Here is a 25,491-nt window from a genome sequence, read left to right on the forward strand (position 1 = left end):
GGGGGGGGGGGGGGCTGACTGTAGCACAGTGAGGCATTACTTTTACCTACAGTTCACACTGGGTCTAGTTCAGTGTTAAATGGCACCTGGCCCCAGGAAAGCTGTGGGTACTGCATTGTTCCCTGAAGAAAGCTGGAAGGGGAAAATGTTGCTCAAATGAGAGGGAGAAAAAGGAAACACTGACTATGAAAGATGTATTTTGAAAGCTGGAGGAATTTAATTGATACAAAGAGATCCTGGAGATACAATATTCTTTATTTTATTAATGACTCCGACCTTGAGGAAAGGTTACGTATAATTAACTTACCACTTGTTATAAAACTCTTAAGGAAAGCATTCCTTATTATTAGTCATAGCCAATAGAATATTAAGTATTACGTCTCTTTCCATCATTTGGAATTAGTCCATTACACACAGAATTAAATGCAGAAGACATTGGAGGATTTAAAACACATTTTACTCATTAAAATTTATTGTAAATGAGGATATGTCTCTTAATGATTTCTCAAATGCCTACAGTTCAGTTATCAACTAATCTAAAAATGCTTTCTGCATCACTGAATGGAGCAGGTCCAAATTAAATAGAATTAAAAACAACAATAGAAACGTGTTATGAAAGGAGACTTGTTACCATGCTTTTAAACCGAGAAAATCTTTTGATACCTCTAAAATACTGAAATATTTTCTCAGCTTTCAGTAAATATAATAGGAATAAATGACCTTGCAAGATAAGCTAGTGGAAGGAGAAATGATTAAGAAAAGCTCATACATGTGCCTGGCATAAACAAATTCATCAAAACCTTGCGATACTGATTTACTCTGGGATGTGATTTTCTCAGTGTTTGCCCACTCCGCATGTCCAGTCTTTTACTTTGCCCAGTCCTGCTTCTGTTCAATTGGCCATTAACTCATTTATTTTGGTCTTAAAAGTAGCATACAGTAGATTGATTTTTGATAGCCGTGTTCAGAGGTGAATTTGTATCAGTCAGATATCCCCTTTAGGGTTTTGGGTCGCAATACCAGCGGAGTTAGCAGCCATCCCCCCTTAGATCCTGAGGTTTCAGAGTGAGAACATACTTGGAGTGTTATGGTTTGAACCCGCAACTCCTACCAGAAAACAATTTTGTGTGTAATCTCAGCATTTTCCATGGAATTGAGCGAGTTAACCGTGTTACAGCATGAGTAAAAGATTCACAGCCGGACCACAGAGACAAGATAAGATTTGGACGTTATGGTTTACTTGCTTGTTTCCCCTGTGTTTGTCTGCATTAGTACAGAACTGCGCTTTTTTTTTTTTTTTCCGACTAAATTATCTTATAACAGATACATCGGGATCAGAGAGGTCAGTGGAGATGTGCACTTTTTTATGCTTAGTAGTCTGTCTTTATGAAAACAGTACCCTAATTTTTTTTTTTGGGGGGGGGGGGGTGAATTCTATCTCAACATTTGATTTAAATAATGATTTTTAACAAATCAGATTAACTTTCTCCTAATATTAGATGTGGCAGGATATCCTCTCAGACAGGCTAATGAAGTAAGAATTGTGCGTATTTTCCTCATTTCCTACAGATACTATTAAAATCCCAATGTACTAATGGACTTTTAATGATACAATATCCTAGTACTTGTAAGGGGTTTTTTTCCACTTAAGCAGTAGTTTTCTGAGTCTTATTTGGCTCAGTATTCTTTCTTTTCTCTTGAAATGGTTTGCAAACTGAAACCATTTCAAAATTTCTATCCATTTTAAAACTTAATATTGAAGGGGGGGGAAATAACAAATCTTTCTTACACTATGATGGCCTAATCCAGGGGACAGGTTGCTGCTTTATGATTTTGGAACTGCTTTTAAGCTCTAAACATCATGACATTTGTGAACATTTCATTGACTGCTGTAACTAACATTGTTGCAATGAGATCACTTCTTCAATGCTTCTCAGTTTTCTCCATGTACCATTTCCCTAATATTATGCAGGAATGCTTTCTCTGTTTTGTTCAACTACCTGTCTCCATTCTGACATGCCCTTGTATTTATGTTGTTCTGTCTTTTTGTTACAGCTGTTTCACTCCTATCCTCCAGCTGTATCAGGTATTCCTCCTATGATTCCTCCAACTGGCCCCTTTGGCTCACTACAAGGAGCATTTCAACCCAAGGTAAGAAATACACTGGTGATTTGAGCCAGGTGAGGTTTAGGGTTAGCATGTGGTTCAGATTCTGGAGCAACTGAGAACTGAATTGCAGCCTAATTCCATGGAGGACAATTGGCTTTTTCCAAATTTACTACAAAGAGAAGTTTTTTCTCACTAGGTTCAGATATATCTACATACATTAAAAAAAAAAATAATGGCATGGTTAACTTTAGAAGCAATATAATTAGTTCTCAGTACTCATTAATGTAAGGTCATGTAATAATCAAGATTTTAAGAAATCATGATCGTTATTGTTTACTCATTTCCATAATTATCTCACAGCTCCACCACAATGCAATACACTGATTTATTTCCCTCATTTGCAATAGGTAGGGTAGATAAATGTGATGAGTTGGGGTTTTTTTTTTCTTTTGTTTTCATGAAGTCACTCTTGATTTGTAAGTGGGAGCAAATCACAGTCTGTAATCCATGGTCTTTGCAACTAAAGACTGAAATCAGGACTGAAATTTCTGCAGAGAAGACACCTTCTTTCTTAAATTGGCCCATCCACTGTAATGACTGAATATGTAAATTACAGTTCATTAGTGGAATTCTTTGTATATATGGTAATCAGACTGTTAACAACTCTGTTACTTAATTGTTAGTTATACTGTAGCTGATTTCTTTTTTTCTTCATTTTAACATAGGAAGAATCTCTGTCTAGATGTAAATTTTGTGGGTTTTTTTTTCCCACAAAGCTGCATTTTGTAATATTAGCTGAATATTTACATTCAGATCGTGGGAAAAGCTTTAATGTTTTTCGACTGGATGTTGCCTTTTCCTGATACCCGTATGGTAACAGTTCATTGTGGATGGCATTCAGATCCTTGTCCGGTGACTGAAGCGATTGCTGATGCTGTGTGTGCCGACAGTCAGGTTAGCAGTTTTAGCCAGTTCCAGTGTGTTATTGATAAGCAGCAGAGCACATCGAGCTTGGTCCTCCACGTACCACTTTAGATGCCGTATCATAAGTATGTTGCTAATCGGGTTTTTGATAGTGGAAGGATTTTTGAGTGTAAACAGTCACTCATGTTTTAGATTAAAGTAATGGAAAGTTGGTAGACAGCGAAAGTTTGAAAATTGAGATGACAGTACGTATATTAGTAAGTGGATTATAATGGTTATCCTTTCCTCCTTAAAAAGTTTCTTTTCATTGTGTAGGCAATGTTAATGATAAAGAAGTATTATTTTTCACTTTCTGTTCCTTTTCTGCATTGTGTTACTCATTAACGCTGTCTTTCCTTATGGTATTTCTAGACTTCCAATCCTATTGATGTTGCAGCCAGACCTGGAACTGTCCCACATACCCTTCTACAGAAAGATCCACGGGTCTGTAGAAAATGTTACTTTTTTTTTTCACGTAAAGCTATTCCTCCAGAAAACCTTGAACGCTAGAGCTACCCTGTTCAGTATGTTCAAATTAACATCCTCAAACTAAAGCTTAGTCTGAACTGTTTAAGTCAATGAGAACTAGAGAAGTTTTATGAGAACAATTTAAATCCTGATCCTTACTTCTGTTCATCATTAGCAAAAGCACATAGATGCTATGCAGCGGAAGAGCTCTTTCCTTGCTGTCAGCAGGCATCCCCACAAGCCAGGGGTAAAAGCATAAAAGTCCAATTCAGGGTAGAAATGTACAAACCTCTTCAAGATTTATGTTTATACTCTGTAATTGTTTTTAATGTGGGTAAGGACAGTTATTCCCTTGGTTACTGTATCATTGATTGCACCAGTGAAATACGGATGCACTTCACTGATTGCTTGGCGCCTCTGGATTTTTGAGTTCTGGCATATGTGAACAGCATTTATTGTCTTAGCACTTTGTCTCTCAGCTTTTTTCTGTTCTTTGCAAATGCCCGTGGGTTGTTTGCGTGTTTGAATTAATATACAGTGTTTGCAATGAGGAACATGATGCAGTTGTATTTGTAGCAGAACTCTCTGACAAAAGCAATGGGGAGCTCTCCTTAAAAATCCCTATTGTGGTATGGCTAAACTTTTAAGTACAGCAGAGCTGTTTTCTTCGGGTTTTGCCAAGTTCCAGTAGTTTGGTTTGCTCTGAATTGGTGCTATAGTTGAGCTTTATACCAAAAGGAACCATGTTTTTCCATTTCTGTTTATTTTATCTAATTAAAAAGATAACTAGAGCCTCCCATCTTCAAGTCATTTAGCTTTATGCTCCCTTTCAACTTGTAGTGTAGTTTCGATTATTTCAAGATGATGTATTATGCCATCACTGTGTCTGCAATGTACCTCTTACACCTATAAATCTCCTTTAGTATTGCATTTCAAAAAGGAAGTTCCAAAACAAATGAGAAATACCCAATAAATTGAATTTATTTTCCAGCATTAATTGATGAAATATGAGCAAAAAAGGAGAATAAGAAAATAATTACCAAAAAAAAACAGGCCACACAAAAAATAATAATGAGAAAATTGTGGATTTTATACAGCCCCTGTTTAGCGACATTTGTTGCAGAGTGAAAAATATTTAAGGCAAAGCCCATTTGTGACAGAGGACGCATCAGACAAGCAGTCAGTTGGTAATGGCTGTTGGAGTGTAAGAGGCAAGGACCTAATGCCATAGCTGTTGAGCGGACAGAGGCGCTGGTTTGCAGGGGCACGTCTGAAACACCATTCCATCCTGTTCCAGCCCAATTAGCGGGCTCAAGCCTGTGAAAAACGGACCCTGTCCACGATCCAATCTTCTCGCTAGCCGAGCAGCTTTGAAAGATAAGAACAGAAGTTTGCCCAAAGGATAGATCTGTGTTTTTCTTCAGAGTAGTTAACCATCCATTTTTGTAGCATTAAATCAACAAATTAATGATGATGCCAGAGGACAGAGTGCTCTGTGAGGCTTGTTTAGTTGCTTGTCAACACTTAGGTACAACAGCCATGGGGGGAGGGAAACCAACTCAAATACGGAGGCTAAGGACTAATTATTATCCAAAAGGGCTTCATTTGAAAGTAAAATTATAACATTTTAATTTCATCTCTTAATGAAGCAATACAAATCTGTTAATTAGAGCAATTGTTTGAGTGACAGGCATGTAACCAAGCTGTCATTTCTTCTTCACAGTTGACAGATCCGTTCAGGCCTATGTTGAGGGTAAGAAATCTTCTTGTGATACAGTTTGTCAAGCTCATCTCAGTTCCCACCGGGTTAAAGCAGCAGCCTAATTATAAAGCAACGCCATGTTTCATCTTGGGTATTTTACACCGTGTTTGCTGACCAGCATGGTCAGTCTTTTCTTTGTGTACATCTTGTGGTCACTCGAGGAAAATACACAGTTTCAAGTCTGGAAGTTTTTTGTTCTTCTCATGCAACCCCCTGGCATGGATAGTAGAGGTTAAATATCAATTATCCTATTGCAGTGGCTTACAAGGTTTCCTGAGCAAACTCCTGGAGACCTACCCTGGTAGTGATCTCCCATCATTTCACTGCAGACTGAAGGATTTTACTTTTTATTATTTACTGTACATTTGGTTATTTAGTATGGTACTTCCTGCCCACATATCTTACTGTCAAATACAGACAGACAATCCACTTGAAACACAAAATAATTTTAGAAATTTATTTTAGATTTAAGGATGAAAAGTCTTTCAGTGATCCAAAAGAGTATTTTTGTTAATTTTTCAACATGTTCACGTAGGTCTAGATTTTGATTGAACCAACCAAGTGAACTTACTGAATCACTAGCACAGCCAGCTGCTGTGGATAAGCAAAAGACTTGAGTATAGGGGAGTATGTGTGTGTGAGACGAGTTTTATTTTTTTGTGTGTTTTTAATTGTTGGTTGATAGACACCTAGAAATAGAAGGCCAGACCATATGCCATAGTTTGTAAAACATTTAAGGTACCAGTAGCCCGAGGAGCTTCTTGAATTCCTGTGATTATTTTTAAATCTGCAGGAATCATTAGTTGTGTAGTTAACTACAGACCCCTAAATAACAAAATTGGAGAACATATATCCTGAATGAGTCTTTTTCAGACAAGATTTCCAGACATCCCAGAAACGAGTACAAAATCAATAAGAAAACCCAAATAGCATTCTGGTTCTTTCCTCCCTCTGTTCTTCCCCATGACTTAAAAGCATGGTGACAGGAAGGACGTAAAGAGCCTTCCCAAACACAGTGAATCAACTGACCTTCAATTTTTTCAGTATCTTTATGAGCCAAAGTTTTGGAGGTACAGACAGTTATACAGCAATTATATGAGGGAATCAGATTCATTTTGAAAACCAGAGTGATCTTTTAAAGTGTTTTCATTTTCATCCTTTGGTGGAAAGGTTGGTCTTAGAATAGCTCCACATTCAGAAGTGAGCTCAGCATACAGTTGTGAAGCAATCCAGCTGTGCCGAGCAGCTGAGCAGCTGCTAACTGGAAGACAGTTTCATTGACTGCAGCAACACAAGCTGCATTCTCAGCCAGTGGCAAGATTAAAAGAATGCATAAAACCAAAACCTGAGCATGAGTTTATTTGGAGAGGAGAGTGACAAGGAGCATTCCTGAACAGCCAGACAAACTTCTTAGCAAGGGACAAATTCTTTGTTTTCAGTTGTCTTGGTGTGGGGAATCCCCAGACCAAACCAGACTGGGCTAAGGGTTGGTAGGAGTTGCTAGGAGTAGAATAAAGAATCACAGGTTTTTGAAAGTTACTGATTCATGTTGTATCCTTTCATTTTTTCCAGAAACCTGGAAAGTGGTGCGCTATGCATGTTCACATCGCCTGGCAGATATACCATCACCAACAGAAAGTCAAGGTCAGTCTTTTGGGCACTGCTGAATTTCAAATGTATTGCACAGTGCAAACCTGTGAGAGGAAGAGTTTGCCTCTTGCTGTTAGCAGTGCTATGCCGTGGCTAACCTAAAGGTAGAATCTCAAAGGAATGTCTGTGATGCCTCAGAGCAAGGACACCAGATCTTGGGCAATAACAAGTTTCACAGAATCACGGAGTCATCTAGGTTGGAAACGACCTTGAAGATCACCAAATCCAACCATAGTTTGTAGCTAGGAAGAGCTAAATGGGTGTGCCTGTGAGCTACGGCATTGCTTTTATTTGCAGCTGAGGACACAAACATACCAAATTAACATTCACGGACAGAATTGGGCACAGAAAGATTTCTCTTGTCCCTAAGATGCTTTATCCGGTGTGGCTGCACAGACTCCCATCAGTCATTTTTCACAACCCATCTCATAGCTGGAGGTTGGCACCTCTACGTGTCTGGGCTGGTCAGGCAGCAACGGCCTCTCAGATGAAGTAATGTTATCCAGACACTGTCTCACTGCACCGAAGGTAAAGGGTGGAAATCTTGTGTTCATTATGCATGCTTTGAGACTGCAAGGGTAAGAGCCATGGCCAGTTTAGGCTCTCCTGAAACAGATGTCAGAGAAAAACAAGTAATTATTCATTTAGTAGTTAGAGTATTTCCATTCTTTCTTTAACTGTATTTTCATTGCACATCGACTCTGTGAGGAATATTTCTTTCCCTTTATAATATTTTCACTGTACTTGTCAGTGAAAAATTCTGTGTTGCTCCTGAAGATTTTCAGTGAGCCAGGAAAGGTTGGTATTCTTTACTGTTCATACTTGTACTTCAGGAATCAATAGCTGTGTTAAAAAAATAAAATTAACAAGGAGTGCATAGCACTTTGCAGTCTGTGTATGCAATTGAATTGTATAAGGTAGCACTATAAGAATATGAAGATGTTGAACAGCTACTAAAACCTGCAGCTAATAGAGTTTAAAAATAACCCTTTTAAACAAGGTTGACAGGTTAATTTGCTGCAGTAGACATACCTCTCTTCTCTGCTTCCTTATGTTTCCCCTGCTAGTGATCTTCATTCATCTTCCCATTATCAAAAAAGACAAGATTATAGACCTAGAGAGTTATATGTCTTTTTTTTTTTATTTTATTGAAAAGGTATTTTCTTGAAATGAAATTATTATTCCCATGCTATCTATGTCCTTTCTATCTTCCTTGATTTGATATTCAGAGAGAGGTCATACTGGTGTACTTATAACTCATAATAAAAGCCATTTTCATGTAGTCATTTCTTTTACCTAATACTTTTCTATCTTGCATGTTAAAAATCAGGAAAGGATGTTCCTTGACTTTTTGAGACTGGCATGATGATAATTTCAGAATAATTGGGAAATGTATTTCACAGTCTCAATTGAGTCAAAAAATTAGTTATGGTCTACAGTCGGTAAGGCGAGTTGGTTTATGTCCCCGTGGGCTGTCAGACTCCCACATGGGAATGAAGTCCTCACCTCCGCATGCGATCACACAGTGTGAAATCTCTGGCTGAAGGCTCATACAGAATGATTTCTCCTTCTAGCTTGAGGTTGAGAAGGTGCCTTTTCTCCTGCACAGGGTAGAGACACTGTCTGGCCATAGAGCAGGGAAAAAAACATATTTACTCAGAGATTTCAAGTTCGCATGCAGTGCCACCAGACTGCTTGCAAAGCATGGAAGAATCGGTAACTATCTGGCCCATGGTAATTGCTTGCAGAGGGCAACAGCAGACACTGAAGAAGCAAGCAAGATAGGAAATTTTAAAACACAACCTTCCTGACCCCAGGAAAAATTACATGCAGCTGTGGATGCTGTTTGCCTGCCTATACCTCTGCACCAAGACAAAGTTCAGACCTATATAACCTGTCTGCACACCCCGGGAATTCCTCAGAGGAAGCCAGGATTGCATACCAGCACTGGGCACACAGCAGTTTTACACTCCTCCTTACGCTGACCAGTGCGTTACTGGTCTGCATTCAAGAGCGAACTTCTGCTCTATAATTGGCCCTCTCCCTTTTAGAAAAGGCCTTATGGACCAGTCTAACAAAGCCATTAAATTAGTGCAGGCACTTACGTTGTGGGCCCGGAGTTAAGGTGTTACACATTTGCTGGGCTTCAAACATGTTTATAAGGATTATCATCAAGAGAGATGCTCTCCTGAGCAGCAACTGGGGATAAAATAAATCTGATCAGGTTTTTTTGGTACTATTTTAAGGTAAATCAAAACATTCAAAAAAATCTTCTAACACATGCATCATGTTCCTATTCCTCTACAGACAGGGGATTTTTTCATTATTTAGAACATCACTGTTCATATGGCTGCAATTAAAGTTTCAGCCAGCTTTTGCTACTCTGAGTAATGCCTGTCAGAGCTTTATACCTTGGCTGTTCAAAAGAAGAATAAAAAGAGTTCACAGCATAAAAATCTGGCACACAGGCTTCAGCTGAGGCATTTCTGAACTTTTTTTAATTATTAAAGCAGTATTGTGTTACTTCCTTAGAAGCCATGACCTTAACTTGGCCATCTTTTCCATTTCAGTATTCTTACACGCCATTATCTCTAAGCATTGAAAAAGCCTTTTTTTGGCCTTTTTTTTGTGTTCTTATAGCTACATAGACATGTTAGTAGTACTTGAAAAACAGCTACTAGGCATGCACATTAAATTGGTCATAACTTTTTAATATGCATATTTATATCATTGTAATAGTCTGCACTCTGAGCTGGCACAGTATTAAATACTGATTTATAAAGCGTAACATGTTCCAGAATTACCGTTAAGATCTACTGGTTCAGTGTTACACATTTGTAAATCCTTTCAGCTGACCTGCACAATTAATCAGCAATCTGTGTTTAGGGAGTTCTGGCAGTGCAGGTAATTGGGAATTTGGTTTTCCTCCTCATTCTATAAAACTGTTGTAGGAGGGACCACTAAAATGAGTACATGGCACAAAGAAGAGCCCACCCTTCATCCGCTTATCATTTACAATACAGCTACCTCAGCAAATCTGCCTTTAAAAAGCCTGCTGATTCTAATACCATATAAATAAAGACAGCGACATACAGTGTTTTGAATTTGGAGTGCAAGCATTCAAAATGGGACTTCAATTCTTTAGACTCAAATGTGCTTCATCTGTAATTTGATTCATTTTAGCCCCTAGCTGGCTTGGTTGCAGCCTGAGAGGCACTGAAAGATATACCGCATGGAGTGTTTCTTGGTTGCAGCTTCACATTTAAAACAAATGGTTCTGGTGTCCATTGACTTGTCTCTGCCATAACTGTCTGGCAAGGGATTCCTGCGCTGGGAAGAGGGTCAGCTGGCAGCTCTGCCTCTTACAGCTGATGCTTTCACCCAGCTTTTAACATGCCTGCCCACCTGGGATCAGATCCAGGCTAACTCTTCCCTTCAGCTTTGTTTTTATTATTTTAAGACAGACCTATTCCTACAGCTGAGCAAGCATCTGGGGCCTCCTCAAAGATTTTTATGTTTGTTCTTTAAGTCAGGTCTGTGCTGAAAAGCTTAGCTTCAGAAGGGTGGATGTGAGCACATGGGAAAAAACTTGACATTTGTGGGCAATATGCATTGGGAGCCTGAGGTTTTTCTGTCATGGAACCGCCTCCCAGGAAAAGAGTGGTGCACCTATGCTCAGAGTCCCAAAAAATAACAGTCTTGTAAAAAATGTCAGTTAGTATGAATACATTGCTCTATCTACATCATTTTGAAAGTGCCTTTTACTGCTATGTTTTAGGACAGTCTCTTCCAAATCCTGTTTTTGTATTTCAGAAACAGATGCAGTCTGATCCACACAAGCTGGACTTTGGCCTGAAACCTGAATTTCTGAGCAGGCCACCAGGCCCCAGCCTTTTTGGAGCCATCCACCACCCCCATGACCTGGCCCGGCCCTCGACTCTCTTCTCCACAGCCAGTGAGTACTGAGAAGTGAAATCTCCTCCTTGTGGCACGATCATTAAAATGCTAATCCTTGCCGTGTTGAAAGGAAATTTCCCATATGCTTTGGCTTATGAACTCCCTGCAAGACATGCCACAGGCTATTAGTCCATTTGATAAATATTTTTAAATTATTCTATATGCTTTTAAAAAAGCCCAACCTGCTGAAATGCCATACAGGTAGTAAATGGAGGAACATTTCTTCACACAGTGATATGCAGTGCATCATGGAGATGACAGGTTGGAAATAATCTGTATTTTACATGCTCTTTTTTTTTTTTTCCCATGCTGTAGCATTCCCCAGTGTCCCTTATACTTGTATCTGGGAATTTCTCTTTAGAAAAGCAGCATTTTTGCATAGGATCCTGACCTGAGAGCCCCTATCCAGTATACAGCAATCTCTGCTCATGTGAGCTGATATTTAAGAAATGATAGTCAAGCCCAGAGCACAGTGAGTCCCTTTCTGAGCTTTTGCTAGTAATTCACCTCTTTTGCTTTGTTTTGGCAGGTGGGGGTCATCCAGCCGGCACCCCTTTTGGCCCACCACCTCACCACAGCAACTTTCTCAACCCAGCTGCTCACTTAGGTACGTTCTCTCTGCGCTAACTAACGGTGAATACAACTCAGAGGTAACACACGCTGACCATTGAGACTATTAAAGGTTTCCCACGTGGAGACTGAGTATCCTGCCTATTTAACCTTTACAAATTACTCTTTTTAGTCATTTAATTGTAGCCATTACTCAAGGAGCAGTTCTAAGTACACATGATGGTATCATTGACAGCATGTTTTGAAATACTTCTGAACACAATCTGGACATTAGAGGAGTGGAGTGACAGGACTAGTTAGGTTTTGCTGTAGTCATGTTTATATCCAGTCAAAAAAAATGACTTAATATTAAGGCTTCGGTTCATAGGGGTGTTTCTTTTCCAACTCCTACTTAGATGTCTCCTTTTCATTTAAGGGAGTGGGAAATACATCCTTAAAATCTTGTGATTTGGCCTCAAATGTGTTAGTGAAAATTAGTGAATACACCTTTAAAAATGGAACCACCCAAGTTACCAAATGTCGTTATTTCCTTTCTAACTTACTGATGTTGTAATAAGGTGATCTGCTGCCTACAGGAGCATCTGAGATCAACACTCTAAACTGGCATTTTATTTCGCATAGGGAAGGATTTGGGAGGGTCACCAAATTGATACAGCAGTCCCACAATGTAGGTTTGTCATTCTGCACTGAGCTGCCTGTAGAAGATGCTGGTCTTGGTCTTCCTTTTCTCTGTGCTGCTATTTGTCATAAGTAGTTTCATGAAAATTGTTAAGATTTCTCCAAAATAAAAGTGAGAAGAGAATTTGCTTCATATGACTTACCTATACCCTGTATGCATTAACTACTTATTCCAATATTTTTCAGTCCATACTAGTTTTTTGTATAGTATTAGCAATAAATATCAAGGGAATTACAAAGCATTCAGGACAGCATGACATATCAGTATAATAGTCATTTTATTTATATCCTGGCTATGGTTTAGGAGACATGGCCTGAAAGTACTGGGAGCACATTTGCCAGAGTTAATAATAGTCTTGCTAGCCAGAGACATTTCCTGAGAAATTGATTTGAATTGGGAGGGAATAAAGGACATAAAAACGGAGATGTTTGCAGGTTTTAAATGAAGTAGTTACTTATGCTGAAGTGCAGGCCTCAATACAATGTATATTTTAACATCTTGTTTTTCTTTGAGGAGGAAGTTTTTCTAGTAAGATGATCCCATGCATACTGTCACTGAAAAAACCTACGGGTTTTTATGTCTCACTCCCTCACAATCACCGCTGTGTTGTGGGAGGATGATGTTCAACTCCTGATGGGCACAGACTGAGCTTCCGTGCAGACATAATGCGGTTGGATAACACGCCAATGCTTTATCATAATTACCAACATGTCAGTGAGCTTCAGCTGTTTCTGTTGGTTTGCAGAGCCTTTCAATCGACCGGCTTCCTTCAGCGGTCTCACTGCAGTGGGTAGTAATGCCTTCGGGGGACTCGGGAACCCGACAGTTAGTGAGTAACCTCTTTGTTTATGAATTCTTGTTTGCTGTGTAATCCAGGATTTTGAGTGATGGTGACTGTTTGCTGTCTTTTTTACCCATTGCATAGACCACGTAGCACTAAGAGATGGGAATTTGAAAAGTAACCTTTTTCTTCTAAAAATCAGCATTTTTTAGTCATCGGTAAATTATTTTCTATTAGTTACTTAGTAGTTTGGGTTCAACATAGTGCTAAATGTCACCATTACATTGTTTGGTTAAAAAACAAAACAAAACAAAACAAGACTGTAGAACCTGTGAGTCTAAGGAGTTTGTGAATTTTCTCATGGTTTTCTTGCATGCTCAAAAATAGTTAATGTGTGCAGCACCCCTAGCTGTGGATGGGAACATTTTTCGTTTTCCTTTCTCACCAGTAATCCAGGACATGTGCCTGATAAAAATCAGTAACCTACATTTATTTGTCCAGGATCATGAACATTTCTCTAGATTTGGCCAGTCACAAAAGATCATCCTTTTAAAAATCACTCTTCATACTTCAAATCTGGCATGATTTTGGTCGCACACTATTTTGCTTTGGTTCAGGATCAAATGCAACAAGTTCCATTATTTATAGTCCATATAATGGTCATTTTCTGATGTCTCCAAAATATTTGAAATAAGGATCATTGTCACTTTTATCTTACTATGCCATCCCTTGTCAATTTTATCCACAGCATTTCCCTTTCCAATTAAAACAGCTGTCAGATGCCTGCCCATTTTTAGGAATGAGACCCTCTAATGAATCTCTGTTAATTTCCTTTCCTTTTCCAGCTCCCAATAATATGTATTCATTTTAACTCTGAGTGCTGTAAAAGTTTTTTTGGTAAGTACCTTCACTAGAGCATACCTTTTTCTTAAACCTTTTTGTTTTCCACTTCACCATTTCAGCACCCAACTCAATGTTCGGCCACAAGGATGGCCCCAGTATGCAGAGCTTTAGCAACCCTCACGAGCCCTGGAACCGACTGCACCGAACTCCTCCTTCGTTCCCGACCCCTCCGCCCTGGCTGAAGCCAGGAGAGCTGGAGCGCAGTTCATCTGCTGCAGCTCATGACAGAGATAGAGATGTAGATAAACGAGACTCATCTGTTAGTAAAGATGACAAAGAAAGGTACGAAAGAACACTTCCAAGAATTGTCTAGTTCAAAGCTTGGGGCTCTGTTCCGCTTTTAACCCTTCCCAGCCTGGCACATTGTTAAACCAGAGCTTCAGTAGAGGGACACCTGGGGAGCTGACATCATTGCTGCCTGTGACACGAGGCACTACAGAAGATGCAGGTTTCTAACTTGGGTGTTTCCTACTACATCTGTTTCTCTTCTCACTTGCACCACACTTCATCAGGAGCTTTGCTGAAGCAGAGTTCAGGCAGTGCCAAGTGAGAATAGAATCAGACCCACACACTCTGTTACCTTGTGGGTCACACTGCCATAGGTCTTTTGAAGACTTAGTGTGGAGATAGGTGCCTGACAGGATAAAAAAAAAAAAAAAGGATTATAAAGTCCATCAGACGCATATCTGCACCTTTGAATACCTAAATAACTTTGTAAATCAGACCTTGTCTGCAAAACAAATAACGCAACCTCCCTTTACAAAAAGGGACCGACCAGAGGGACCACTGATAAAGTTGTAAAATTCTAACAGTGTAAAATGCACAAGGTATGTCATGTCCCAATACCACAGTACGTTTCAGTGCATGCAGTTCATTAAACGAACCTTAATTTCCCACAAAAAAAAAAGCCACACACACATGCACTGCTGTTACACACCTTCAAGCACAGTTTTTATTCGGTGTTTTACATGGACTTGCACGCTAACATGTCCAGGCTGGGAAGGGTTAATGGAAAGTAAAACCTGGTCATATTTTTTTTGTCAGGACTGTTCCCATTATACAGTTAACTCAGTAACAATTCCTCTTAACATTTAAGTACCAAATTATAAGAATTTGCCATTCAGCAAGTGTCATGCCTTCCTTGAAAAATGTAGAGAGGCTGATTTCAGCTTTTTCAGTTGTGGCTTAATGGCTTTCCTGTTAAGTTTGCACATTACTTTACTACATAATGGCTATTTGTTTCTAACTTTTTAGCATAAAAGAATATTTAGGAGATGTGCTTTTCTGACTTCTCTGTCACTAACCCAATTATACGCATTAGTAGCCTTTTCTAAAAGAAGTTATGCTAACACATTAGATATTCTAAAAATACATTTAAGAGCTTTTCTATGTTGTTGTAAAATGTGAAGAGTAAGTCAAACTACAGATCTTTTCACCTACATTTTCCATTTGGAATATTTTCTGTTTGGTAGCATAGCTTCATTATTTTCATGTCTGGTGTTAATGCTTAAAAATAAATTGCTGTTACAAATTGGGGATTCTGTCCTGCAAAATGCTTAAGCATGTGAGTAACTTTACTGGCTTGAATGGCAAAGTGTTTTAGTTACTAATGATACGGGTAGTCTTTAGAATTATGTGATTATTTCAGTTGCTGTTTTGTTGTTTTCTTATGAAGTGTTCCTGCTGAAGAAAATCCCTTTCCGAAATACATTCCTTGCAAGCTGCTTTGGCATTGCCTGAACTCCATATCATAGCTCAGAACATATTTATTTTCAATATTTTGAGAGCTTAAAAGTAAGCGTCATTCATACTTCATACTTCTGCACAATTACGGCTACCGGTTTAGTACAATCACGTTTTCACCAATCTAGTGTTGCTGTGCATCCATCTGTGTGGTTTTGAAGAGTTCTGCTTTGCAGCATGCTCACACTGTTGCCTGTATGAGAAGATGCTGAGAATCCCTTCCTGGAGACGTGCTCCCTGTGTAGATAATGTCTGGAGTAGTTTGTGAGCCCCTTACACCTGTTCGTTCGTCTTCAGTGGCACCCAGCGGGGTGAGGACGTAGCCCTGCTTTGTAGTTGAGGTCCCAATCTCTGTTCCCTATTCTAAGCTAATTTGCCCAAACAGGAAGAACTGGGAATCGCACCTGGAGGGATGATCTCATCTCAAAAGCATCTAAGATCAGTGTTAGAGTGGGGTGCCATGAATCACTGGTCGCTCTTGGATAAACTGTATGGCCGGTGTAGTGCAGCCCCCTCCCAGCTAGACTGAGATAAGGTAAATCCCTCAAGATAGCTTAGATGATGTGAAACTACAGTCTGTGAACCCTGCCTAAGTGCAGAGCTGGCTGGGGAGTTACACTGCAGTGTCCTGTTACAGTCCCCTTTCTCCTGGAATGTCAGTTGCAGTTGTGGAGGTTTTTTTGGTTCAAGGAGTCTCTTATTCCAGTCCAGCATTAAGGAGAAATCAGTAAAAATAGCTATTGTGAACAATAGGATTTGTTCCTTCTCAGTGGTATTTTGTTTAAAAGATGTCACTGAGTAATTGCATTCTAATGATGATGTTTAAGTGTATGTTATCCTAAAACATTAAAAAAAACCCACCCAAGAATCTACTGATCTTTTTTATAGACATAAACGAGGCAAAGTACTTAGCATAAGATACTCAGTATCTTTCACTGTAGTACACAGCCTCAAAACATAACTTACTTAGTCATAAGTTCATTTGAGAACATGATGTTAAGTTTCTTCTTCGTGGAGACAGAGGCTTAGAGCTGTTCCCATATTATTAACCTAAGGAGCCCTTGACAAATCTGAGGATAAAAAATTGTTCCCTCTCTGACCACTGAACTACATGTAGTTCACTTAAGTGAGCTGTATAATCAATAGCCTCTTGAGATAATACCATTGCTGTAATTGAATAGGATGAAATTGGCAAAGGAATATGTTATTTTGGTTGCACATATTTTTAGTTACAGAAAATTCCCGTTATTTTCTCTAAATTTTATGCATAATTTAAAATACATCAATTACATAGAACATTGATTAAATATCAGCAACAGGACTCAATGAGCTCTCCTAGTGAATAAAAAAGAGTTTTAAGGGTGCCCTCTGAGCTAGTCTCATGAGCAGACTAAATAAGAGACTGTGTGTTGCAGAGTCCCCAAGCCAGTGCTTTCCCAGCAATATAAAAGAATTGAGTCTTGATTGCTGAGAAGCCATTATTGGAGTGCCTTGACTTGGTCTCACTGTGTCCAAATCTGGAAGCTGTTAAATATCTCAACTTTTGGTGGAAAGCAAGAGGAGAGAAATTATTGCCAGGACACAATTTCCAGACTGTTTAGGGCACAGTCAATCAAAGTAGAACCTGATACCAAGGAGATAATTGGTAGTCAGTGCAGAATAGGCAGTTCTGGTATCAAATGCTCCATCTTACACATGTTTTCTAACAGTCATATTCTGGACTCTTGGAGGTCTCTCAGACACAGCCCATAAAACAACAGTTTCAACAATTCAGTCTAGACACAGCAAATGATACATCTGGTGAGATTATAGTAATGAGAATTTACTTTTCAAAGATATTTTTGCTGCAGTTTCACCACCCAAAAGTACCAAGAGGTAGAAATCACACACAGTTCAGCTCAGCAAAAAAGTAGGTAGAAGAAACTGTAGAGGTGAAGGAGCAAGTGTCCACTTCAGAGTCGCTCTCCCAGTTGCCCTTCACCCAGCCAATATTGCTTATCTAGTACAGAGTGAGTTTGAATCTGCTGTCCTCATCCGAGCATGTTCAGGTTACACATTGCTAGGCAGAGACTGCAGCACCCAAAGAGAAACCATGTAAACTGGAGCTGGTTGGAACTTCAGAGAGCCTCACTGCTCATCCCTCACTATGGCCTTTAACAGCACATTGTCCATCAGTGTTCCCTGCATGGAACAGAATTTCCCTGCTCAGCAAACAGGATGTGTCCAACACTGAATATGTGGAGCTGTCTTTACAGAGAGACTCCAACTCAGAGATCAACTGAAATTAGTGAGAGGTTAAAATCATTGGAACGGAGGAATTAGATTTACCTTATGAATTTGATTCATTTTAAATAGCAAAGCTTTTTCATTTAGTGTTGCCCATAACAACTTCTTGTCAACACTGCTTCCAGAAAATAATTGGTACAGAATCCTGTCACATATTTAGTTTTTTGTCCACTTCCAGACAATAAATCTTTAATCTTTTGTACAACATAAATAGGTTTGAAAGATGGAACAAATACACTATTCTGAGACTTCTAGCATTGGCAGGGAGATGTATTCACCCTGTCCCTTCCTGCTTACTCTGCCCTAAAAATGGGAAAGAGTCGGTAATCTGAAGAGCAACTGACTCCAGAAAGATGATGTTTTCAGAGCTAGCCTGAATGATGCACGTATAGGGCAGACTGATCTCTGCTGAGGAAGCCAATATATAATTTATACGTGATGGCTGCCTCTATTAAAACACACTGAGTGTCACTACACACTTAGAGAAGTGCCTACTTGTTCAGAGAGGTGGATTGTAACCTTCAGTACTGGTGTCTTGAGAGGTTTTTGTTTTCAGTTTTAAGAGTAAATTGAATTGTGAGAAGCAAATTGAAAAGCTAGAAGATTGAAGAGAATAGAGATAATAAATTAGGAACATACATAGGTCTAGAAATGTTTTTAAAAGTCAGTTGAACAAAATGTCGTCTATGTTCCCAAATGTATTTTAATAGAAGCAGCAGGTAAAATGCTATTAACCATGTAATTTGGATTTTATTGTCTCACTTTTTGAATGAAATTAGTATGTTTTTATTTTTCCCTCCCTTCTTTGCAATTAAGGCCATTGTCTTAGAAATACATGTACTAGAGCTATATTCCCTTGGGAGCCTTCAATGGACTTCAGTGTTTGAAATCTCAATCAGATCATTCACAAAGCAGCTTCAGGGACCTTCTTCTTCTCAGCTGAGACCATAGAATAGGCCTAGTTTAGAGATGGAATGTTCTTCTGGTGTATCGAATGTGCAAAAGAAACAGTGCATTAAATGGTGCATGTTACTAGCTTTCTGCAAAGCAGTGACTATAAAGTCAGGCAGCCTAGATGCTTTGTTTTATTTGCAGAGTTTCTCATGCCTTCATTTTTACACTTCTCTTTCTTCTAGGGAGAGCATTGAGAAAAGACACTCCAGCCATCCTTCGCCAGCACCTATCCATCCAGTAAACTCCCTCGGACATAATCGCAGCTCAAGTGAGCAGATCAGGAGCCATCTGAATCCCGAGGTTCGAGAAAAAGAGAAACCCAAAGAACGAGAGAGGGATCACTCCGAATCTCGGAAGGAAATTAATGTTGAAGAGCACAAGGTGAAGGACAACTACATTTCGGAGAAAGAAGGCCTGAGCCATGAAAGCCGAGTGGTGGAAGAGTCTAAGCAAATGCCCAGGGTTCCTTCACCCTATGCTAGGCCCCCCGTTGTGGAGAGCACCAGGCCTAATAGTACTTCAAACCGTGAGGCCGAGAGGAAGAACGAGCCGGCGTATGATAATCCGAAGAAAAGCAATGAAGTCAAAGTGAAGGAGGAGCGAAAGGAAGACCATGATGTTCAACCTGAGGGACCTCAGACTCATAGGTCATCTGATCAGCCACCACCTATATCTACATCTAACGTCCATCCAAGTCCTTTAGTGTCTATGCCCATGACTGTAGGTGTAACTGGTATACATCACATGAACAGCATCAGTGGTCTGGATAGGACTCGCATGATGACCCCTTTTATGGGAATTAGCCCAATTCCTGGTGGAGAACGTTTCCCTTATCCTTCTTTCCACTGGGATCCAATGAGAGATCCCTTAAGAGATCCATACAGAGAGCTAGATATTCATCGGAGAGACCCCCTGGGCAGAGACTTTTTGCTAAGAAATGACCCCCTTCATCGTCTTTCTACACCAAGATTATATGAAGCAGACAGGTCATTCAGGGATCGGGAACCTCACGACTACAATCACCACCACCATCACCACCACCCTCTCTCTGTTGACCCTCGACGTGAGCATGAGAGGGGCAACCACTTGGATGATCGGGAGCGGTTGCACATGCTCAGAGAGGACTATGAACATGCACGCCTGCACTCAGTTCACCCTGCCGCCTTGGATGGGCACCTGCCTCACCCAAGCCTAATCACACCAGGACTTCCTAGCATGCACTACCCCAGAGTCAGTCCCCCGACAGGACACCAAAATGGCATCCTCAATAAAACTCCCCCCACAGCAGCTCTCAGTGCCCCTCCACCACTTATTTCTACACTGGGACCTCGGCCTGGGTCTCCCAGAAGGACTACTCCTCTGTCAACAGAGATGAGAGAGAGGCCTCCTTCTCACACCCTCAAGGACATCGAAGCTCGATAAGCAGAGTGAGACTAAATAAAAACCAGAGAAAGAGGGACAGAACATTGTAAATGAACATAATATAAAGACCTTCTTACAGGTCATTGATACAGACTGGGGATGTGACCCACTGTACAATATGTATAGACCTGAGTGCAAAGATTTTGAAATTTTTTTTTTGTATATTATATGTTGAAATTTTCCAGATCTTTTAGCCAAGTCCATATGTTCCTCGTGTCTCCTACTCTGTTTTATTTCTAGTTTTAAAATTTCAAAATTTGAACTGAAGAATAAGACATTAATCTCAACGATTTGACTAGAAACAAAGCACCACCAATGTCAACCATACAAAACTCTTTCAGACCAGAAGTGAAGACAATTGTAGATATTTATGTAAAAAGATTGCTTCATGGGTTAATGGTTCATATATGCAAAAAGGGTAAGATGAAAGCTTTACTTTGTACAAATGTAAATAGATAAAATTAAGTAACATAATACATTAATACTTCTTAAACTGTGCTATTTGCAAACTTAATATTGATCAACACAGTCTGCTTATGCTGTGTTACATATATTGTTATAGACAGCTAAACCCCTTCAACTATGCAATGAATTTTAAGGCTTTTCACAAAAGCCTTTATAACTCAAAGGAGCCTTTTCAACACACAACATAATTAAAGTCATATTTTCCCTGAACAAGCTCATCTATAATAGAAACCTATTTCTCTTGCTTGTTTTGAAGAAACAGCCCGTTAGAAATGTAGTTTTCTGTCTGAACCCCTGCATCAAGATGCTGATGTTACTGTAGCTCATGTATTCCTTAGAATGCGTCAGGGTTAGCAGTCTGTAATCACTGATACTGTAGTCATGACAGATCGGTTTTCAGTCACATTAATCTGGGTTAAACAGAGTAATAATCAAATACTGGATATTTTCCAGAACTTTTGTCACTTAACATGTCAGATTTATTTTTGGAAGAACATCTGCTTATAGCCATTCATGTCTGTTTTTATTGCCAGTGTGTCATTTTTATCTGTACACACTTCTTTTTTTGTTAAGTGATTTTTAGCTACATTGAAACAAATCCTACGAGAAAGCTAATACTTTTCTAAATGATGGATATGTTTTCACTGTGGATGAGTAGTTTAATTAATGAACTCCGATGCAGATTTCATAATGCAATTTATTGTATATCAGTTGGTAATAAAGTCTGTGAATAGTTAACAGGTCAGCCTTGTTGTTCCCTAATCATAGAAGACATGAAATAACATGAAGAACATGGTCCTTTTTAAAAATATGCATCAATCTTCTGAAATCTGTCTTTTCATAACACACTTTTTTATAATGCGTTAAGTTTCTTGTCTAAATATTTGGAGAGAATATGACTTTATCAGAGAGAATTCAATATCTTGTCTACTGGACTGTAAAATATATGTATGAAATAAAATTAGTTCCATTGGTCTTCTAGTGTATTAAAGTGCTATCTGAAGTTGTTATCCTGTTTTGGCAAAAAAAAAAAAAAAAAAGAAAGAAAAAAGTTAACTACAGACAGTTGTTTCTAATGATCAGAGATCTATTTTAGTAGTCAACTGAAGGTTTAGTTGTGAGCTTCAGATTTTGTGAACTCCAGATGTTGTGCAGTGGTTTTTTTTTTTTAAGAACAAAAGGAAAAGTACAAAAAAACCCCAACCCTGAGGAATATGTACACTGGAACCGTAGTGGTAGCTTTCAGTATTGTAAAGAGATTGTTATATACGAACCTTTTTGCTGTTTATCCTGTATGTAATAAAGTCCTTTCTAGATCCTATGTGAAAAGAAAAGTGAAGCGGCTCTCAATCTTCAGCATGTTTCCTCATCAGCGAAGACTTGTGTAATGTAAATTGTGCCATGTTATTAAAAAATGTGAACTAAACTGCTAGGTGCTTCTTTGTGTGGAGTACCCCATCATTGCTATGGGGAAGAAATGCTTTTTCCCAAGAGTGGGGTTTTGTTCAGAAGAAATAGCTATCAAAAATGTAAAGGAAATGGCAAACTTTTATAAGCCATCTTACTAAAATGATTATAGTAATCAGGAAAAAAAGGACAAAAAGGACACCAGATTCTTGGCTTGACTAAATTCTTTAAAATATAGTAACACCCTACTTACCTCAGATTTTAGTTAACTGACCAGTTGGTCTTTCAGGATAGTCCCATACTTAAGTATGTGGCTGTATGCAAGCCCTTCTGTGAATTTGTGCAGTTCCATACAGCCAATGGTATTTTGCCAGTTTTCATCAGTTAAAGATACGGCTCTCAGTTTCTATGAACAATTTGTACATAAATACGTTCAATTTCCTGCAAATTGTTTAGTACAGATCTTCATAGTACAGCTTTTGTGGTGGTCTCTTTTGAAAAAAACAAAAAATTAGGTCCTCATGATAACAATTTCCGGGAGGGTGTTTTTTAGTCCAGGTTTTGGTGGTTTGTTTGGGTTTTTTTTTTTTTTTGGGGGGGGGGGGTTATAAGCGTGTTGCAAACACTTCAAAACCTTTATTCAAGTTACTTTGGCAGAGGTAACTTGTGACACCGAAATGTGCTTTCTTGAGCAAGATAGATCTTTCTTCTCCCTCAGTAATTGCCAGTTTTGATATAAGCAATTAAATATGCAGCCATATAGCCAAGTTTTGTTGTTTCTTCAGCCCTGTAGCACTTCTGTCTGTATTCTACTATTTCTCCCATGTAAACCTGATGAGAGTGAAATTTCCCTGAATTTCAACCATGTAACTTAGAGAATAACCCTATGTCTTTTTTAAAAAATCCAATTTTGTGCAAGCTGTGCAGGATGTACAATAGTAGCATAATGTGGAAGAAGAACCTTTTTCTGTGAGGAGCCCACATCTTGGTCTTCTGGATGCACATGATTAAAAACTTCCAAGTTTCTGAAGGAATCCAGTTATGGCTGTAGAAGCCTGAAAACCATTGGAGCAAGCTTGCACAGGTAGAGTGTGAGGGGCCCCGTGAGAGAGGGACTACTGAGAGCATCATCTTTCAGGCTCATCTCAGAGCGCTGTAATAGGAGTCCTAACAGCTTTGTCAGTGTCTTCAGGGGGAAGAAATATGGTACCTGATTGTACAGACTATGATCCTTGTCCTCCCAGGTGCTGAGCATACTCCTGCTGATGGTCTTTAATTCCCAGTCAAGCCAATGAACCCTCACTCCCAGAGTCCCAGAAAGTATTGAGGCATTTCACTCCCTTTGAATTCAATACAAGTGGCTATACACCTTTGAAAATCTGGGTGACAGGTTTTTTTCTGTAAGAGTGGTGATTCTCAGAGGGATATGCCTGAAAGGTATAGTAAGAGATGAAATAAGATTTTTAATGCTTTTAAACTTTCAGATGCATTCACTGCTTTTCAGAAGTTTGCTATAGGGATGTTAGCTTTCAGGTATAGACAATTTAATCTTTTTAGCAGGGTTTTCTAATCAAAACTTGTCTTAAATCTATTTTTTAATCACTAGTATTTAGGAAATGAAGTTAATTTAAAGACCATGCCAAATACCTCCTGTAATAAGGGTATTATTCTGTAGTGTGTGAGAGATATGGATCATAGAAAACCTGAGCTACTATGCTTACGACATCCAGGACCTTTGGATTATGCTTTAAAACTCACACCTTCCTGTGCTCCAACTAGTTTTCTACTTATCAGCTTCCTATCACCAGCTGAGATGCCAACTAAAGCAGTGTATAAGAAGAGATTCTCTGAAATCAGCCATAACATTTGTTCCCTGATACAATGCCCCTTCTTTTTTAACTTTCTATACGGTCTTCTTTGTTTTTCCTTACTACATACCTAGCTCTACCTGATTTTCTGCTCATCATCATACTTTACTGATACTCTCTCGCCTTTTTGCCAGTCATATTTCATGTCTTATAATAGCTAAATCTATTATAGGCAGCAATAAACACTGCAGACAAATTTTTCCATAGACACTGTATACTTTTGTTCCTTTGCCTGTATGAGCTCGTGAAAATTTGTAGTGGTTGCTGGACTGGAAGGTAGGCAAATGGAGGTGGGGGAGAGTTTTTCTGAAAGTGTTTTCAGTTGCTGTGGCTGTGCCTTGTTAAGTAAGTATTTAGCATGAGTCTTGATAATTTGAACTAACTACTGCTTCACACGTGCAGGTGACCTGCTGAAAGCCAGGGGCACGGGAACAAGGTAACAGATCATGGGTTATATTCCATTTACAGAGTTGCTACTTGGCTTGCTGCTTTTGTTTCTGGCAAGAAAGGTGAGCTGTGGTTCAGTGACGAAAGACAAATTATACAGGGTTCTGTTACTCCCACAGTTAAGTCTCAAACTTCCTTCTTTGGACTCCAACTGCCATCTTGGAGGCATAGCTCATCCATAGCTTCAGAAGGCGATTTGGAGCAGGAGCCCAAGATAAACGGTCTGAATTGCCTTTTGAAAGTGACTCTTCCCTAACTCCAGATGGAAACTAGCCTCTAACTTAGCTGGTTCAGAGAAATACATGAGAATGAGTGGTGGGGACTACCTCCTCCCTTGTTGATTTTACAGTCTCATCAGATCTTCCTTCCTTCCTTCCTTTGCACTGTAAAGTACCAATCTTAGCCATTCCTTATGGGAAGCTCTTTGGGAACACTGTCTTACTACATTATTGCACTGTGTTTGCTGCCCTGGCTGGGGTAAGTGAGCATTTCTCAGTGCTGCTATAATAATATATATATATATTTGGTAGTACTAGAGACCAAAGTGAAAACTGAAGGCCTCAGCGAGTTAGCCATGGTAAGCACTATAAAAGATTCCAGATTTTTGCTAACCACGAAGAAACAAAGCTGCAGGTGAGGGCAGACTGTTCTCCCTGCGTCCTGTCTCCATCTGGAGGGGCTTAGACTGCTTGTGGCCATGGGCAGGGTGGAGGTTCACAGCTGGCAATGCCTCCGAGTGCTTATTGTGGAGTTGGCAGACAGTTTCCAGCATGACCCCTTTCTGCCAGCTGTGTGGTTGGGGGTAACAAACTTTTTTTTTTTTTTTTCCCCACAGGTATCTTGCAACTAAAAAAACTTTAGCACAAAGACATTTCCTGGTCATAAAGAATATCCCCCTCATTTGTGCACTGTTTGTCTGCATATAGAAACACATGTATAGATACATCAAGATGCACACACAATGTCAGGTGCAATGTCACAGGGATGAAGGTCTATGCAGCAAGGAGCAGAGTATGAAATCATGATGGCATCCTACAGTCTCACATCCTTTTTGCTG

General features: G+C 39.3%; 1 protein-coding gene across 1 annotated transcript in view; it reads left to right on the forward strand.

Annotated features, from left to right (window-relative positions):
• The window catches only part of AUTS2 (AUTS2, activator of transcription and developmental regulator), a 577,537-nt gene extending 555,644 nt beyond the window's left edge, over window positions 1-21,893 (forward strand). Inside the window, exons 13-21 of the mRNA XM_026861870.1 lie at window positions 2,056-2,151; window positions 3,445-3,516; window positions 5,264-5,293; window positions 6,875-6,946; window positions 10,766-10,907; window positions 11,439-11,516; window positions 12,904-12,987; window positions 13,902-14,124; window positions 19,008-21,893. Of these exons, the coding sequence (XP_026717671.1) occupies window positions 2,056-2,151; window positions 3,445-3,516; window positions 5,264-5,293; window positions 6,875-6,946; window positions 10,766-10,907; window positions 11,439-11,516; window positions 12,904-12,987; window positions 13,902-14,124; window positions 19,008-20,247 (2,037 nt within the window). The 3' untranslated portion in view covers window positions 20,248-21,893. The remainder of the gene's footprint in view (window positions 1-2,055; window positions 2,152-3,444; window positions 3,517-5,263; window positions 5,294-6,874; window positions 6,947-10,765; window positions 10,908-11,438; window positions 11,517-12,903; window positions 12,988-13,901; window positions 14,125-19,007) is intronic.
• Window positions 21,894-25,491: the final 3,598 nt, after the last annotated feature.

The sequence above is a fragment of the Athene cunicularia genome (genome assembly GCF_003259725.1).
Source record: "Athene cunicularia isolate RWA chromosome 19 unlocalized genomic scaffold, athCun1 chr19_part1, whole genome shotgun sequence".
In the NCBI taxonomy this organism is placed as follows: Eukaryota; Metazoa; Chordata; class Aves; order Strigiformes; family Strigidae; genus Athene; species Athene cunicularia.